At 48.2% G+C, this 16,221-nt stretch overlaps 6 protein-coding genes across 6 annotated transcripts; 2 read left to right on the top strand and 4 right to left on the bottom strand.

Annotated features, from left to right (window-relative positions):
- Positions 1-673: 673 nt before the first annotated feature.
- On the bottom strand, positions 674-1,983 carry F5147DRAFT_777084 (uncharacterized protein; the record flags this gene model as incomplete). The annotated part of the gene is made up of 4 exons (XM_041441937.1): positions 674-1,189; positions 1,236-1,424; positions 1,476-1,669; positions 1,728-1,983. The coding sequence occupies 4 exons, from the start codon at positions 1,981-1,983 to the stop codon at positions 674-676; spliced, it is 1,155 nt and encodes a 384-aa protein (XP_041289437.1).
- Positions 1,984-2,232: 249 nt separating this feature from the next.
- Positions 2,233-3,164, bottom strand: F5147DRAFT_777083 (uncharacterized protein; the record flags this gene model as incomplete). Its single annotated transcript, XM_041441936.1, has 3 exons — positions 2,233-2,553; positions 2,614-2,925; positions 2,976-3,164. The coding sequence occupies 3 exons, from the start codon at positions 3,162-3,164 to the stop codon at positions 2,233-2,235; spliced, it is 822 nt and encodes a 273-aa protein (XP_041289436.1).
- Positions 3,165-4,742: 1,578 nt separating this feature from the next.
- Positions 4,743-6,730, bottom strand: F5147DRAFT_655618 (uncharacterized protein; the record flags this gene model as incomplete). The annotated part of the gene is made up of 7 exons (XM_041433997.1): positions 4,743-5,036; positions 5,089-5,100; positions 5,207-5,356; positions 5,431-6,054; positions 6,115-6,176; positions 6,347-6,494; positions 6,605-6,730. The coding sequence occupies 7 exons, from the start codon at positions 6,728-6,730 to the stop codon at positions 4,743-4,745; spliced, it is 1,416 nt and encodes a 471-aa protein (XP_041289435.1).
- A 3,972-nt stretch (positions 6,731-10,702) lies between these two features.
- On the top strand, positions 10,703-11,910 carry F5147DRAFT_710793 (uncharacterized protein; the record flags this gene model as incomplete). Its single annotated transcript, XM_041438289.1, has 5 exons — positions 10,703-10,825; positions 11,050-11,247; positions 11,443-11,595; positions 11,654-11,686; positions 11,793-11,910. Coding segments are annotated over 2 exons (267 nt in total), but the record flags the coding sequence as incomplete, so codon positions are not given.
- On the top strand, positions 11,860-14,044 carry F5147DRAFT_640308 (cytochrome P450; the record flags this gene model as incomplete). The annotated part of the gene is made up of 12 exons (XM_041433027.1): positions 11,860-12,041; positions 12,102-12,198; positions 12,251-12,387; positions 12,451-12,576; positions 12,640-12,889; positions 12,939-13,064; positions 13,117-13,219; positions 13,272-13,399; positions 13,500-13,546; positions 13,597-13,719; positions 13,770-13,799; positions 13,854-14,044. 12 exons carry the CDS (start codon positions 11,860-11,862, stop codon positions 14,026-14,028), a joined length of 1,524 nt encoding a protein of 507 aa, XP_041289433.1. The 3' UTR covers positions 14,029-14,044.
- A 552-nt stretch (positions 14,045-14,596) lies between these two features.
- Positions 14,597-15,556, bottom strand: F5147DRAFT_839268 (uncharacterized protein; the record flags this gene model as incomplete). Its single annotated transcript, XM_041444203.1, has 2 exons — positions 15,117-15,556; positions 14,597-14,804 (listed from the first exon to the last, which is right to left on the bottom strand). The coding sequence occupies exons 1-2, from the start codon at positions 15,482-15,484 to the stop codon at positions 14,597-14,599; spliced, it is 576 nt and encodes a 191-aa protein (XP_041289432.1). The 5' UTR covers positions 15,485-15,556.
- Between the last annotated feature and the right edge of the window lie 665 nt (positions 15,557-16,221).

The following is a 16,221-nucleotide window of genomic DNA, read 5'->3' as shown; positions in this document are numbered from 1 at the left end:
TTGGGTTGAACCCAACATAGTCAGAGGTGAGTTTTCCGTCACATCGGAAGCACTCATGACGGGATCTCAATGACTCTTAGAAGAGAAGCAACAGCCTGGTCCGGCGGCTGGTGCGCCCATGCACACAGTCCCAACCGTTGGCACAAGCTGACGGCCAGAACAGGATGATCAACCTGCGCCGACCAACAATGCCGATCCAGAGCCAACTGCAAGAGACATCTTGAGGGCATTCAGGACCAGCTTTCCGGATATGTCTGGACATCAATGTAAATGTTGGTGCTCTGGCCGGTAGAACATCCTGTTGTAGTGAACTGGCAAATGCAGCCGGAGGATTGTCTACCGAATGTGTCATGAAAGTCAAATAAAAGTTATATGTAAGTGAGAAATTGGGTCAGGAAAACAAAGACAATGCTATAACATTGCATGAAGTATCATTATGTCCATCTGCATATAACGAAGACCTATTTCTGGGATATGACCGATGGTGCATTTGAGAATCAAGAAGATGTGATGCAAAATGTCACATAGCCATATTGTCCGTAAGGCGACATCAACCGAAAATGAACTACAATGTGCGGTACTGAATGAAATCTGCCTGATTGTATTGGGCTAGGTGGTATATCGCAAAGTCCGCGAGATTGTATTTTGCATACTCTGTATGCGGGGTCCGAGCTTAATTATGCACACTATCGCGCATAAACCAAGCCCAGATGATTCTGTCTCCCTCGGCCACCTGAACGCCATGCCTCACGAGCCAGCCGGAATAGCCAACCATAACTCTCGGATCATAAGCCAGCTCAATGCCCAAGTTGGTCAATTGCATTATGCCATGGCCATAGCCGCCTATGCAAGTAAGGATATCAAAGCCTTCCGGGGGGCATTTCGGATCTCGATGGCTCGGCGACTTCCTGTTACACATTATTGCCACGCCCATATAGATGGATGTCCAGTGTTGAAGGAACTTGCACATATCATCCAGTCCTTGCTTGGCCGCCCAATGCCCAAGCTCTACATGAGTGGACATAGATGCGCGGTATAACTGCGGGTGCATTACGTGAAGGGTGGCTGAAGATACAAGACCCGGACGTTGCATGTCTCTGATGACCGACAGGCTCCTATCGCCCTTCAAGGTAGCGGAGACTTTGGGCATAAAGCCATCTTCTGGGTTCACAGGCGGGGGGCCATGACACTGTTTGATGTTAGACATTTCCTTAGTACAGAAAATTCAAACAGACCTCATGTCCCTGTTGAAACCAGCAAGGCAATATATTGATGCACCCGGGCTTTAACTGCGGCTCTTGGTAGGCATAAAAATTGGTTGCGTGGGTTCTCCATTTACTTGCCTGTCCTGTGGACGTCTTCTCACTGGTGATGCTCTGTTTCAATAGATTGCCCATCCTGATTGTGGCGGTGTACATATCATGCTACCTCCTCTCAATTAGCATTATACAGTTTTAGTGCAATCCCGCACCGACCTGCAAAGACCAGTTAAGCGCACCCGGAAGGTACCAGAGTATTATCTGGTAGCTGGCATCGATCACAACCAACGGGCGATCCAATACCAGGCGCTCAGTGGGGGGGAACTTCGCCAACAATGCTTCTTCGTGAGAATCATTCAGTCCCGACTCCCGTTTGGCCAATGCCTCGTTGTACCGGATAACGTTGATATCTAGTTTTACTACAAACATTACAATGGGCTGACACTAAACATGTATGGTTCAACCTACTGGGGTGTTGATAGGCCTCTGCCAGCACCGAGGCTAACTGTCCGCAAGCAACCATAGTTTCCGGGTCAAGTTTGGGCGGCGCAGGCACTAGCGGTCTGCCTGCAATATGAGCTGCAAACTGTTGCTCGACCCATTCACTTGCTATATCGGTGACATTAAGGGCCCAATCCCAGGGGATGAACGATGTTGGATGACAGGCGAGGTCAAGGGCACCAAGCTGTTCATGGTAGGATTCCCAGTACTTATGCGATATCATTATGCAAAGGGAGAGGCGCAGGCCTTGTTCAAGAAAATGTGCATCTTAAATACAATTTGCCATGCGGCAGCCATCTTCATGATGTAACAAAGCGAGCCGAGATGCGACTTTATGAACGTAATTCATCAAACCCACGCATGTCTCATATAACCGGATGGGATTATGGTCGATGAGACATTCACTTATGGAAGAGAAACTACACTAAAATAAGCTAATGGAGAAGCTGTTCCTGGACGACTGTAAATAACATCAACACAGAAGTGATTGTACACGGGGAAAGGGTTCGACGGATGAAGGTGCTCCCAACCTTCCAGTCTCGTAATGTCCTTGCAACATTGCAACTGCCGCGTGGGAGGCTTCCATTGCCTCACGAAGCTCATCTATAGGATCCTCTAGACGATTGAATGCAGCCACAGCCTCGCTCATGGCATCCAGCTTAGCAACAAGGAGTTGGCTGAGTTCCATACCAAGATGGGAAACTTCAGCCCGGAGAACTTGCAGCTGTTGCAGGAGCGGATCATCACTGCGGGTGTTTGTAATTGGTCTTGGCACCATACTGGCCATTTTAGGCTAATGCGTGTATGTGGTAAGAAATACTGATGACATCATAATCTAAAAATAATCACTCACCCGCTGAGCAAAATGGCTGGTCACCAGCTCCTTCACTTGTGCAACTGACATCCAAAGAGGCATGTTAAACGGTGCAAGGTCGAACCTGTACTTCCACCAAGCGTGGCGATAGTCGGGGATCACCCGATTGATGTCAATCGGATGGGTCCCAGACTCATGCGGGCATGCCTTGAATGTGGTGAAGAGTTTCCCGTGATCATATGGCTCGGTCTGGAACAATGTGATAAGAAAGATGACCTCGTTCAGATATACCGGCAGTGTTGTGTTGATGTTCATGGCAGCGCAGATGTTGACGAAGGGAAATACAAAGCGCTATCGGTGCCTATCAGTAAATCTCTCCGGGGACAATTGCATAAACTTACCTCCGCTTCCCAGACTATGTGTCTCACGAAAGTGTGCTGATACGAGTTGGAGTGGTTGTTCTTATCTTTCATTATTGTCATATGTATTGCGGTAAATCTGGAAGTGGCATATTCGAATATTTCTGCTGCATCCCAGATAGAAAATCTACTGGCAGCAGACTTATGGAGCATTTGGTAATTATCAGTCATGATGGGTTGTGGTGAGGTGATAGATAAAGTCAGCTCGGACAGTGTTGAATTATATGGTTGGAGCTTCAAAAGTGTTATTGTGGTGATTTACAATAACAAGCTCAATCCAGTAATGTGGCCACAAGTAATCGTAAGCTGTTACCCAATTCTCAATGCTAAATATCCCAAACAATGTCACCGAATAGCTTGTGGGGATTGTGGATCACAAATGTGGTAAACAGACTGTATTGCTTTGTTTAATTTTAATTTTATAAATCAATGAATGTCATGTGCTCGGACATAAAAAAAATTGACCGGAGGGTTGGACTTCAGCTCACAAAGCTTGGGTGGGCATGCGAGGCATGTTCTTGGTAAATGTATCCGTGTCGAAGTTTGTGACCGGTAAGAGTGCTTCCGCCACATGATGTCTTCGTGCGCGGCCAATGAACCGCATAAACTGCATTCTCCAAAAATTGACTCGGAATGCAACTCAGATTTTCATGTCAAGATACCGGAACCACGGTAGCGTCGAATTTCACTGCCCACAGGAATTCTGGTCAGCCACAGAGGCGGTTGCCATCAGATGGCTGTTCTCCATCCGGAGATGAGTAGGTCATGAGTTTCCAGGTTTCCTGGATGTGTCCGACACTTCAAACACATTATTCTGTGAAGTGACACAATAGTCGGTTATGACTGAGCCCAAGAAGCAACCATTGACTGCAATGCACATGGATTTAAGCTCAGAAGCAAGGACGGATCCACATAGTTAGTAGTCTTTCAGGTAAGCAAGCAAGTATTGTATTCGGGTCACAGGATGGCTTGGGAATTTGGATGCAGGAACACAAGCCTGTGGCTGGTATACTACATAGCTGCCTGTAAGCATGCTGGCTTACCCGAGTTCTCATAATCAGTACATATACCGTCGCTGATACTGAAACATAAGCTTTCAGTATTTCACCTTTTGGTGTAACGGTTTGCGTGGCGGCGGTCTGACCATGTTACACTGCCGCCTCCATACAACTACATATTATGTCTTCCCTGCTGGCATGGCTGGGTCATCAAAACTCACTTCCGAATGCACCCTCCGGGTATGATGCGAGATGATATCGGATAAATATGCACAGGTGCCATCCGGCAAGTATCACGGTCATTTGCGCTCATTGTGCAGCTTACGCCCTCATCAACTGTAGTCTCGCTGCACTTGCCGGTAGAACTGATGTAAATACGATTTTTGTCAGATACTTTCAGTCAAAATAAAGTGGTGCCATTATATAACACAGATTTACATGTCAGAGGGATGCACCATATGGATGGCGAGTTGATTAATACCGACCCGCAACCATCATCAGAGGTGCATCGCGATATTCAAAAAAAACATTACCAAACATCGGATTGACATGAAGGAAAGTGCAGCTGCATTATATACATAATGTCCGTGGACTTAATAAATTGAACCCGGATACACAAGCAGCACCAGGCTGAACATGCAATAATATAATAGTACAAAGTCCTCCGGAGTATCTATAGTACATGAGGGAGTCCATCGGATGCATTCTATGTAGCTAGTCGGTATTTGTAAGTCATACTGAAAATTTCTATCTATCCTAAAGATTCCAAAGATTTCCACCGGGCATCAGATGCGTTTAGCCGTTGCTCTAATGCATCCAACCGTTTAAGCAGGTTTGTCTCCATTGAACCCACTCTGACCTCCAAAGCGTCCACCCGCTCATTGGCAGCGAGGAGATCTAATCTCCTACCGAGGTCCTGGATGCCCTGTAAGATTTCTCTTGCAGTGGGCTCTGGTTCCGGCAGGTTGGTGGGCGCAAGTGATTGCGCATCTTCCGGTTGCATGTGAGCCTGACCCGGAAGGATGTCCATCAACTTTTTCTCTTCCTCTGAGAATCTCCATGAGCTCAACTCTTTCCGAAGAGATGGGAAGACATACCTTCATGTTGAACTATGCTCCATTGCGAGCGAGAAAGACGCGTCACGCATGTGTTAGAGACAGCTCAGGATTTCGAAGCCTTTGGTTGTTTGGGCGGGTCAGAGGATGCTTTTGCTACCTTCGCTTGCAACCTCTGCCGGACACCAATGCTGTCGATTGCACAAGTTATCTTCATGCTGTCGCAATTTGCGCAGGCGAGGCGCATGTGTCCAAATTTCTTGTTGGGGAGGACAATGCAGGCAATGTCCAATTTGGCACATTTGTCGCACTGCCGGGGGTGATAGCGAATGGAATGCTTTAAATTTATCAGCTTGTGTTCAACACCATGCAGACAAGACATACCTTCCATGGAGTAGCGATATCATCATCCGAACCCCATTCCTTCTTGGAAATGGGTTTTGATGTGATCTTCCTTTTCTTTACCGGCTCTTCAGACGCAGAAGGCAATTCGGTCTTGGCTACCGCAACAGCGGCATCCATATCTTCTGCAGCCTTCCTCTTCTTAGTTCTGGCCACGAAGAGGTTGTATTTTGCCAGCGGATCGGCGGGAGTGTGGATTGGAACAGGAGGGTCCTCGGCCTTTTCCTTCCGAAGGTCCGATGATCCTTTCAGTTCCTGTTCTGGCCCAGGAAGGATATCCGACGCTGTGAGGGATGGCTTGGATGGCGAGCCCAATTGTGCCGATGGTGGGACGATGGCGGTTGCCATTGCGAGGACAGTAGGGGGATTGGCGGTTGCTGTGGTGGCAATGACAAGATCATTGAATGAGGAAGGTGTGAGATAATCCACGGTCTTGTCGAAGCGCAGGTGGCTCTTGATGCGCGGGTTGTCGTTTGTAATGGAGGTCCAGTCGGGGACACTCTCGAAGGCGCCACCCCTTGAGTTCTCTCTCACAACAGCAGCAAAAGAAAGCAGCTGCAGTGAGAATGATGTGGCGTCCCCACCATACAATTTCAAGTCCTTGGCCTGTGTTAAATGTATGAGTTTCATGTAGACAAAAATAAGGGCAAGATCAGACAGACTTACCACATGCTGGGCAATCTCATCTGATAACCTCAAGGCCTTGGGATCGCCCTCTTGATGCAACGCTTCATGAGCGATTGCAGGGCGGCCAATGTAATGTTTAAGGTGTGGTTAGCTTGCTCAGAAGGTACGGTCATGATTGTTTCTGGAAGCAAAGATATGGTAGTGATGAATGTAATGAATGCGGTGAATATGGAAAGCTAACTTTGTGAAATTCTGACAAGTCTGGATTTACATGGATGTGGTTGTGGGTATTTCTTGAAATATGTGGTTTGTGGATGCAAAAATGTGGACCGGGAGTAACAGTATTGTGTCCAAGAGCGGTTCCACAATTGTTCCAGGCATTTGTGGCCAAGAATCCATACACCAACAGTTGGGATGGACTACTTGCAATACACCACTGGCAACAATAATAGCACATGGAACTGAGGTAACAGCAGTTTATCTACAAGTGGTTCGATTGTTGTCCTATGCGCCTTTCAACCGAATGAACATGCGCCCATATGAATTCATCTATCTGACTTTGCAATTTTGTCCGGCATTTGCAAATATTCAAGGTTTGATTCTCCGTGGGGTGTATTCCCATTTTTCTGATACCCATACCAAGTGTTATCCGCATCTCTTAGATGGTAACACCCGCTGTAATCTATGTAACAGCACCGCGCGATGTATTCCCTCCCAAACAGCCAGCTCTGATTGCCTCTGCATGAATGCTACGGAAGCTGAATATGTATAGTCCGGTGGATTGTTTAGGTAGCAGAGACTTTTCCTTCCATAACTGTGCCTCCAGCATATCCATGGCAGATTGACTGGCGACTCAACATAAGTTAGCTCTTCTGTCATGTACTGTCCTTCACTTGACCAACTCTGAATCATCGACCTCTTTCAGTTTGTGAAAGACCATGATATGTAGACATCTCCCTTGTAGAGGGACCGATACCGATATGATATTTGGAGGCGCCTGCAATGTCTTGGTGATTTCTCCTTGGATTACAGCTGCCTCCGGGATAGAGCTTGATGCCTACCGAACATGCACATGCCGGAGGCCGATTCATAAGACGGTTGAAGTACAGGCTCGTGGCCACATGAAGCCAAAAATGCTTATATATCTGACTTCCGGCACTTGCATCTAGTTTGTAGATCCGGACCCCATTTGTAGGGTAATACTGCTACTAGGCCATCCTTCACATGAATTGATTATCCACTTCCGCACCATTCCCGAATTTCACTGTTGTCTTATTACTCTTGCTGATGACCCTCCTGAATATGTGCGATCATGGCATCCAGCGGTTCCATCAAGCATCGCTGGAAGCCCAGCAGACTGCATTTGAACTTCACATAGTTACATCACCCTGTCTCACCTTTCCTCATATGAACAGAACAGCTTCCAGTTGACCATACATGCAGGTGCTGCCACGCCGGAAAGTGTTATTTAGCATTACCGGCATCGGTCATCAATTGCAAGATCTATTTACGGCAAGACCCGGATCCACCCACCAATCCAGATCGCTTGGACTACCTGCATATGTTTTGCCAATATAGTCTCGAGACCCATTACAACCGATTTCCTTCGGTTCCGATAGCTTGTATCCGGGTATTACAGCCCGTCAGTTGGTGTGTAAGATATCTGATCCCATGGTCTTGGACCGTCAGCCGGGCCTGGGCGCCACAGCCTACTGATCATAATAAAGGATGCACCTGTCAGCCAGTCTCGGATACAACGACGCGCCTTGGGGACATTTTGGATTGTTAGGTCCACATCTGGGCCCATCCACCGGAACCGGCGTGTAACGACCTGCGCGCATCGTTGGCAGCAATGCAGTTGGGTTCTGAGCCCATCAGTGGGTCTCGGATATGAAGGCCCAACCGTCGTCGATGTCCTCATCAACAATGGTTGGGTCTACATCTGGGCCATCCGCCGATACCAGGTACAATAGCCTGCCCACCATTGGCTGGGATGAGGTTCAGTTCTCTGGGCCCATCCACCGGCCCCAGGTACGATGGATCGATCATCGCTGGCGAGGACCTAGGGATAATCGGGTCCATATCTGGGTCCATCCGCCTGTACCGTGCATGACAGGCGGTCATTCCCCATCCAAGAATACTTCTGGGCCCAGCTGCTGGTACTGGGCATGCAGTTCTGGGGTCCACCCAGCCCTTCCATGGCTGGCCCACCGGTCCCTTGTATTGACTACTACCCCAGTCGACAAACAATTCATTGTTATACTATATGATGTTGGCCTGCCCGCCTACCTAGACAAATTTACTCCATTCCCATAAACCAATGGCCCACCCGTCACTGCCGGTGATTGCCGTCATGGCAGGCCCGCCCGCCCTATCTGCATATGGGCCCACCTTGGATGGCTCAACTTTACTTCCTGCCCCTTCCGCAACCCCCATCTATACTATAACTTAGCATTCCATCTCATCGCTGTTCCATCACAACAAATCCATCCTTTCTGCACTGACACCCCCGCGCATTTTTGCAATATACTTTAGTTCTTACACGATTGTAATGGTTACTTCATATCAATCCCACTAGCACCCGAACGCCCAGCTCCCGACATGGCTCTGTTGATGAAGACCCGGGTATCTCAACCAGTACCATGGAATATGTCGGCTCTGACGGGTGTGGAAGTTGGGATCAGTAATCTGCACCAGCTGCTCAGAGTGCGGACGCTCCGGCCACTCCCATTCGGCGGACCGATTTGATCGCATCTTATCTGCCATGTCGGATAAGTTGATCTTAGTTGTGCCCGAATGATACCGGATCTCTGTTGTGGTATAAATTTAGTAGCTGAACCAACCGACTGCACATGCAAGTTCAATACAAAGTGATGTTGTGTCGGCCAGAGTGCCCAAACTAGCATTGACGTCTGTATCTGGAAGATCCGCCATCAAGGACCGGATGTGAACGTAATATATTGCACACACAAGGGAATGAAACTGTTCAGATGTGCTATATGTTCTGAGACGCCATACCGATGCGAATCAGGTATGCACACCATTGGTCTGGTGCCGTCCGCCGGCCTCAGGCGCCAGCCTACCCATCATTAACGGAGGACATGCCTGTCAGCCAGTCTCAGATACAAAGTTGGTGAGGACCTTTGAGGATTGTCAGGTCCACATCTGGGCCCATCCGCCAGTATGCCAGTACCGGGTACAACTGCCTGCCCATTATTGGCGGGCCTATCTGCAGGTCTCGGGCATGACGGCCCAACCATCATTGATGAGGACCTAGGTATTAGTCGGGTCTACACCTGCCGGTACAACAGCATCATTGGTGGGCCCATCCACCGGTCTCGGGTACGACAGCCCAACCATCATTGATGAGGACCTAGGAATGGTTGGGTCCATATCTGGGCCCATCCGCCTGTACCGGGTATGATGGGCTGTCATTCCCTGTGTCCAAGAATACTTTTGAGCCCAGCCGGTACCCCAGCAGCACACATCCTGGCCCAACGTATAAATGCATGCTTCTTCTGTATCCCTCCTGGTCCTTCCATGGCTGGCCCACTGGTCTATTGACTATTACCCCAGCCTACAAATAATTCATAATTATGCTGTATCATGTTGGCCCACCTGTCACCACCAAGGATTGCCTTCATGGCTGGCCCACCCGCCCTATCTGCATATGGGCCGACCTAGGATGGCCCGTCTAACTGGGGAGATTTTCAACCTTTGGCTGTCCGTCTAAATCAGAAATAAAGTACTGAATTATGTGCATTGTCAAGCTGGGCTATCCATCTGAGACGGGTATAAGTTACTGTATTATGTGACCCGCACGGGTTACCCATACCCGTGCATATCCCTAAGAATAAGTAATTCACTATTGAAATATAATGCTTTGTCTGATGTTGATTGGAAATCCGAGTCCGTCAGTGTTTGTTTCATGATTGGCCATTCAGATTATGCAGGTGTCAGTAGAGCAGGTGGAATTTGTAGAACTACATCGTGCTACATACAGGTGCGCTATGTCAAATATATTTTGTCACTCTCATGTTACATGGTATGTCGTAGCGCTCTGTAGAGGCCTCGGGAGCTACTAGCATTGCTCCACAGATTGGGGGGATGACGACAGGGCTACAGAGCCCTATATTCTCATCTAGATTTTCCTGATGTAAGCTTGCAGCATGTTGTCTCGATCGTGCAAAGCAACTCACATGTCGGCCAATTGATGCAGAACCATAAGTGTTGCTGTCAGAACATAGATGATCAAGCATGCTCGTAGTGCATCTGTTCTGTCACTATTATTGAGCATTTGAACATAGTCAGTAGGGAGTCGCTCTTTAATTAAATCACGTGCAAATCAATCCAACACATTGAGGGAAGTGTCATGAAAGGCTTGGATGATGGAGGATTGGTCCATTGATTTTGCAAGTGTAGGTTGCATCAATAATGAAAATTATTTTGTTTATTTTGTATTCTATGCTACAGCTTGAAAAAACCTGGTTTTTTCATTCGCTAAAGGTCACGTTATCCTGCGAATCCGCTCGACATCCAAATTCAAACCCAGTTTTACCAGTCCGTCTATCGATGGCTTGCCTCATAGGTTAGGACTGGTCACGAGTCTAAGCGGCGATACCGACGTTTTATCCTTACACCCGAAAAGTTCTTCCTCACCGTGACAGCGTGGCAGTATCTGTCTGTGCCACCGTGGTTCGCTGATCCTCGGACACCCCAAGGTTTGTTTCTGTAATGCGCTATCGATGATTCCAGTCAACCTTTTGGAAGGAGTCAATAACAGAATATCATGACAGTGGGTGTTTTTGCTCGCATCCCAGCGCTCCTTGTATAACTGATGCTGCCAATACTCTCAGGTTTGTATTGGTATTTTCAGGTCTCGGCCGGGGTGCATCTTTATGACAGGAACGGTATCTGTCTTCCCAAGTTCTGATTTCAGTCGATGCGGTTTAGCTATATTTGTATCGGCGCAGGGAACTTCTTTGCATCTTCCCATATCAAAGAGTTACCGTATCTGTCGGCTGCGTTCCGTTCGCATCGTTTTCAATAGGACTGGATTTTCCTACTCTTCGCCATAAGTCCGCTCTGTTTTTCGAAAAAAAGCTAGGTTGGCTCATAATGATGTGGGCTGCGGCTACGATAAAGATATGGTCAGCTATATCATTGGCCACGGTAAACTTTTCGACTTTGTACGTCGCAATCACATGACCCAGAAACACCGCGACACTATGTTACTATGTAGGTGCAACGAACCAGCCTAGAATCTCGCGCACGTCATACCATCTTATTTAGGGAGACGATTCGTGATCCATATTATTAGCCTGGAACGTGCATGATACACATTGATGACTGTGACTGTTTTTGCAGGTGTACACAAAGATCTCCGCTTTTAAAACCTCTGGTTTCCAGAAAACTGCACTATACTTGAGCGCCTAACGCCACCGGACATCATCGTCGGCATCATACGACTCGGCCCGTGTTAAAGATGACACTCATAGCCAGTGCACAAGGCCATGAAGGAGTAAGCCAGTTGTGATTCAGGATTGCTACCGATGCTTCGCCTGACGGCAGTCGCGGAAATTCGACAAGATCTTGTCCGGTTTCCGCACATCATATGTTCGTTTATGGTATTTGTCTGGAGCCATCATCTTATCCCCAACTGTACAAGTGGAGTGATGCGTAATAGGATGTGACAGTACCCGTCTCTTCATGTGCGTAGGGAACCTTATTTAAACAACTTAAATGCACTTTCAATCAGGTCCATCCTAACTCCTCCAATCGACCATGCTACAGCTCCCTGACCTGCGCATTTCTGATAACACGTCGCTCACCCTCGATGTTGCGGCTTGTGTTGGAGTAATAGGAATGATTGTTTGGGTTTACCTTCGTAAATCACATAGCCGCCTTCCTCTTCCACCTTCTCCTCCAACTTCGAGACTTCAGGGACACCTCCTACCCCCTCGCGAGTGAAGTTTCATATCCACAACATCATGTTTATGATCTAATTGTATCACATTTCTGATCAGACCATCTCTTACTGTGGCGCGGTGGATTGACGAGTATGGCCCTCTGATTACTATCCGCTTAGGAATGCAGAACGTGGTGATTATCGGCCGCTACAAGGTTAGTCCTTTTATGATAAGTTAACGTCTCCAGACTCAACACTCCCTGACAGGCCGCAATGGATATAATGGAGAAGCAGGGTAGAACGCTAGCTGATCGACCTCGCTTCGTTGCTGCTGGAGAAATTCTTTCACGCGGACTGAGCCTCGGTTTCTGTCGTATTGGGGACAGGCTCCGTCGACTGCGTAGGTTCGTCGTCTCGATACTGTAAAGGCTAAAACAGCTCTCATCTTACTTCTCGATGCGATGCAGAGTACTCCATACGCATCTCCAGCCCAAATCAGCCGAGACGTATCAACCCCTGCAGATGTCGCAAGCAAAAACCGTAATCCTCAATATTCTTGACGATCCAAGCAACTTTCAGAACCATGTGATAACGTAAGCGGTTTTCTACCTGTGGCGCCGGGGTCTCGTAGTATGTTACTTACGGGCTCTTGGAAGTTATGCCGCAGGGACGATCCTAAAAGTTGCATATGGGAAGACCTCGCTGACATCGGCAACTGACCCCGAAGTTAAGGAGGCTCGCTACATCATGTCCCGATTTCGTACAGTCCTGCCCCCAAGTGCTTACTTGGCAGACTCAATACCGTGGCTCAAATACCTTCCTTGGTATGCGCCAGAATTAAAAGACGGCTATAAGAGAGCCACGCGACTCTACACAGACCAGCTGAATCGTGTGAAACTGCAGATGGTACGCATTGCCTTGCCTATCTTTACGTGATGTCTGAGTTGTTCCACAGCAGAGGAATGAAGATATTGGACCTTCGTTTTCAAAATACCTTCTGGAAAATGGGCATCTCTACGACTTGACAGAGATGGAGATGGCGTATCTTGCTGGCTCCTTTTTTGGAACTGGAACCGAAACAGTAAGGCGTCTTTCTATGTTTTACGATTGTATACACTGAGGTGGGGCGACAGACTGCTACGGCGATATGCACGGTGCTAATGGCAGCTGCACATTTCCCTGAAGAGCAAGCTAAAGTGCAGGCCGAGCTTGATGCAGTCATCGGAAGGGGGCGAGGTAGCTTGATTGTGCACTGTAGTTCTGTCAAATCATTCATTTTTCGCCAAAGCACCAACCTTCGCCGATAAACCATCCCTTCCTCGTCTGGAGGCCTTCATCTCTGAGGCTTTGAGATGGAGACCGTTAGGTCCTTTTGGTGAGTTTCTGAATGGTCGGTCCTGTGCTGATGTTCATATAGTCCATCCCACAGGATTCCCTCACCGAACTATGGAAGACGTCATTTGGGCAAGTATTTTTGAACGATTCGTTGTGAGGATAATCTTACATCTGTCTGCAGGACAACTATTGCATTCCCGCTGGAACTACGGTAATCGGCAACCACTGGTAAGTCTGTGTCCTTCAAGGTATCACATATCGAATTGTCACCGCCTCAGGGCTATCTCTCGAGATCCAGAAGTCTATCCCGAGCCTGAAGCATTCAAGCCCCAACGCTGGATTAACGATCAAGGTCGGTTGAGAGATGATCTCGCATTCTTTGTGTATGGGTTTGGTCGGCGGTAAGCACTGTCTTGTGGGATGCACTTTCTTTAATCGTCCTTCCTTCCAGGGCATGCCCAGGTCAACACGTTGCGAACAGGTCATGATTCTCTCCACCTACATAATTTCCTGAATCTGATCTGAAATGTTACAGATCGGTGTTCATAAACTCGCTTCTTATTCTTTGGGCCTTTCAGCTGAGTCTGGATCCTACGAAGCCACAGGATGACATGGGGTTCTCAAACACGTTTATGCCAAACGTCCCATGCGCTATTGAATTTCAGGCGAGAGTTCCGGAAGTGGAGCTTAGGCGTATGATGCAGAATTAATCTGAGGCTGAGTGAGAAGCCTTTACGTCTGCGTAGGATTTCAATTTGTTAGAAAGAGGCTATGGAAACAGTATCAACGTCTGGAGAAGAATTGCTGGGGTATGAACAGACACAGGAACATCCCAAAAACCATCCGTACAGCGCCAACAAGTACGCCCCCAGTGCGGCGGTACCAACAGTGACTAACAGCCAGATTAATGTGTCAGCGATGTTGTGATAGTGCCATACTTTGCGCCATGCATATACGACACTATCATTCTTTGTTCGTTCGGCGACCTCTAAGTGATGATTTGAGGGTGAATACACTGGTATGGATTGTAGAAAGTATGTTCAGCATTGGTGAACAACTATATTGACATGCTCAATGTACCTGTAGACAGTACGCTAAGGTTATAAAACACCCTCTATTCTGAAGCTGAAAAGTAAAAAATCATGCAGTATAATCACGCAGGAGGACAACGTACCTCTATCGAACAAATGACATGGTTAGATCGCTTCTTGGTCAGCCTATAGAGGTCCATCGGGACTATCAGGCTTGTCAGGACCGCCAGAGTGAAGGCGCGTGTAATCAGGACCCCCGAAGCGTGTCTGGAAAGTTAGGCGTGCTAGGGCCGTTGGAGTCAAGCACCGTGCGCCTGTTTGGCAACTCAGGTTTGCTAGGGCCGTTGGAGTCCAGCACCGTATGCTTGCTTAGCAACTCCGGTTTGCTAGGACCGTTGAGGTCAAGCTCTCTGCGCTTGTCAGGCCCGTCAGGAGAGCTGGGAGAACCGGGAGAACTGAGAGTTGTAAGACCTGAGAGAGCAACATCATGTACAGCTGTGTTTTAGCACAAATCGGAGTTTGATTGAAAACATTGTGTATTAGCGAAATCCGACTGGTACGTGGCGAAGTGAATTGAAAACCCTGCCCAAGACAAACACGTATGGTACGAATCATGTGCAGTGCGTGGCGCGATGTACAAGGGTATCATAACGAAGACAAAGCAGCCTCCCGCTACCTACACGTGTCAAGACGTGCCATGCGCAAGACGACTCAAATCGAACTGCGAGGCACGATCGTGTATCACCAGCATGTTGCCTGGGACATACATCACTGGGTGGAAATTGTGTGGGATCCAGAGAAGAAGCTGTCCGTCAGGACCTACAACCCATCCATCCTCATTCGCGACAACAGAAACTGGGGCTGAGGAATCCTGGAGAAAGGAGGCAGACAGACGAGCGCAGGATGGGTTAGATGAAAAGCATATCGCAGGCGCTTTGGAAAGGTGGGATTTGTTAAGAAATTCTATATCCCATACACGGATGGTCTTATCTTCTGAACCAGATACAATGTGCTTGTCGTCGGGTGAGATTGCGACAGACAGTACGCTTCCAGTGTGCCCTTGGAAAGGGGCACCCACTGCCTCACCAGTCTTCATATCTCTTGTCATTTGAACCGGACACAATGTGGTGCCCATTTCGTAAGATCGTCACAGCGTAAACGGAGCCGGTGTGCCCTTGGAGAAGGGGACCTAATGCTTCGCCGCTCTCTATATCCCACGCCCGGACGGTTGTGTCACCTGAACCAGATACAATGTGTTTCCCTTCGTGTGAGATTGTAACACACAAAACATAGCCAGTGTGCCCTTGAAGAGGATCACCCACCACCTACATATCCCACATCCTGGTTGTCCTGTCATCTGAACCAGATACTATGCGATTTCCATCCAGCCAGATCGCGACGGACCGAACCAAGCCAGTGTGACCTTTGAGAGGAGTACCAAATGCCTTGCCGGTTACTACATCCACACCCTGATTATATTGTCCTGCGAACCTGAAACGATGCGATGTCCGTCCGAATCAGGGACGGAAGAGTTGGGCAAGTCGAATTCTCTAAGGAGCAGATATTGAAGCGAAGTCCGTCTTCCATGACCCGAAGCATCGTGAAGGCAAGATCTCTATGCACCGTTGATGCATCAACAAAGACAAAGAAGTCGTAGAATAACGCGTGAAGGGGATGTATGGGAGTATGGAAATCCGAAGTGCCCGGTCAAAAGGGATCCAAATGGCCCAAGAACCCGGTCCATGTCATAATCGCAAGTCCCTTCGGAAGAATGGAGTCGCATAGCCGTTAACGCAGGTATGGGAAGTGGTTCCAATGAGGCAAGGACTTGCCCCATCACTGAGCGATAGCTTCATTTCGTTCGTCCTCCGG

This window comes from Suillus discolor (assembly GCF_016758755.1).
Source record: "Suillus discolor strain FC423 chromosome Unknown F5147scaffold_55, whole genome shotgun sequence".
NCBI classification, from domain to species: Eukaryota; Fungi; Basidiomycota; class Agaricomycetes; order Boletales; family Suillaceae; genus Suillus; species Suillus discolor.
Note: the sequence above shows the minus strand (reverse complement) of the source record. Positions and strands in the feature narration are given on the sequence as shown.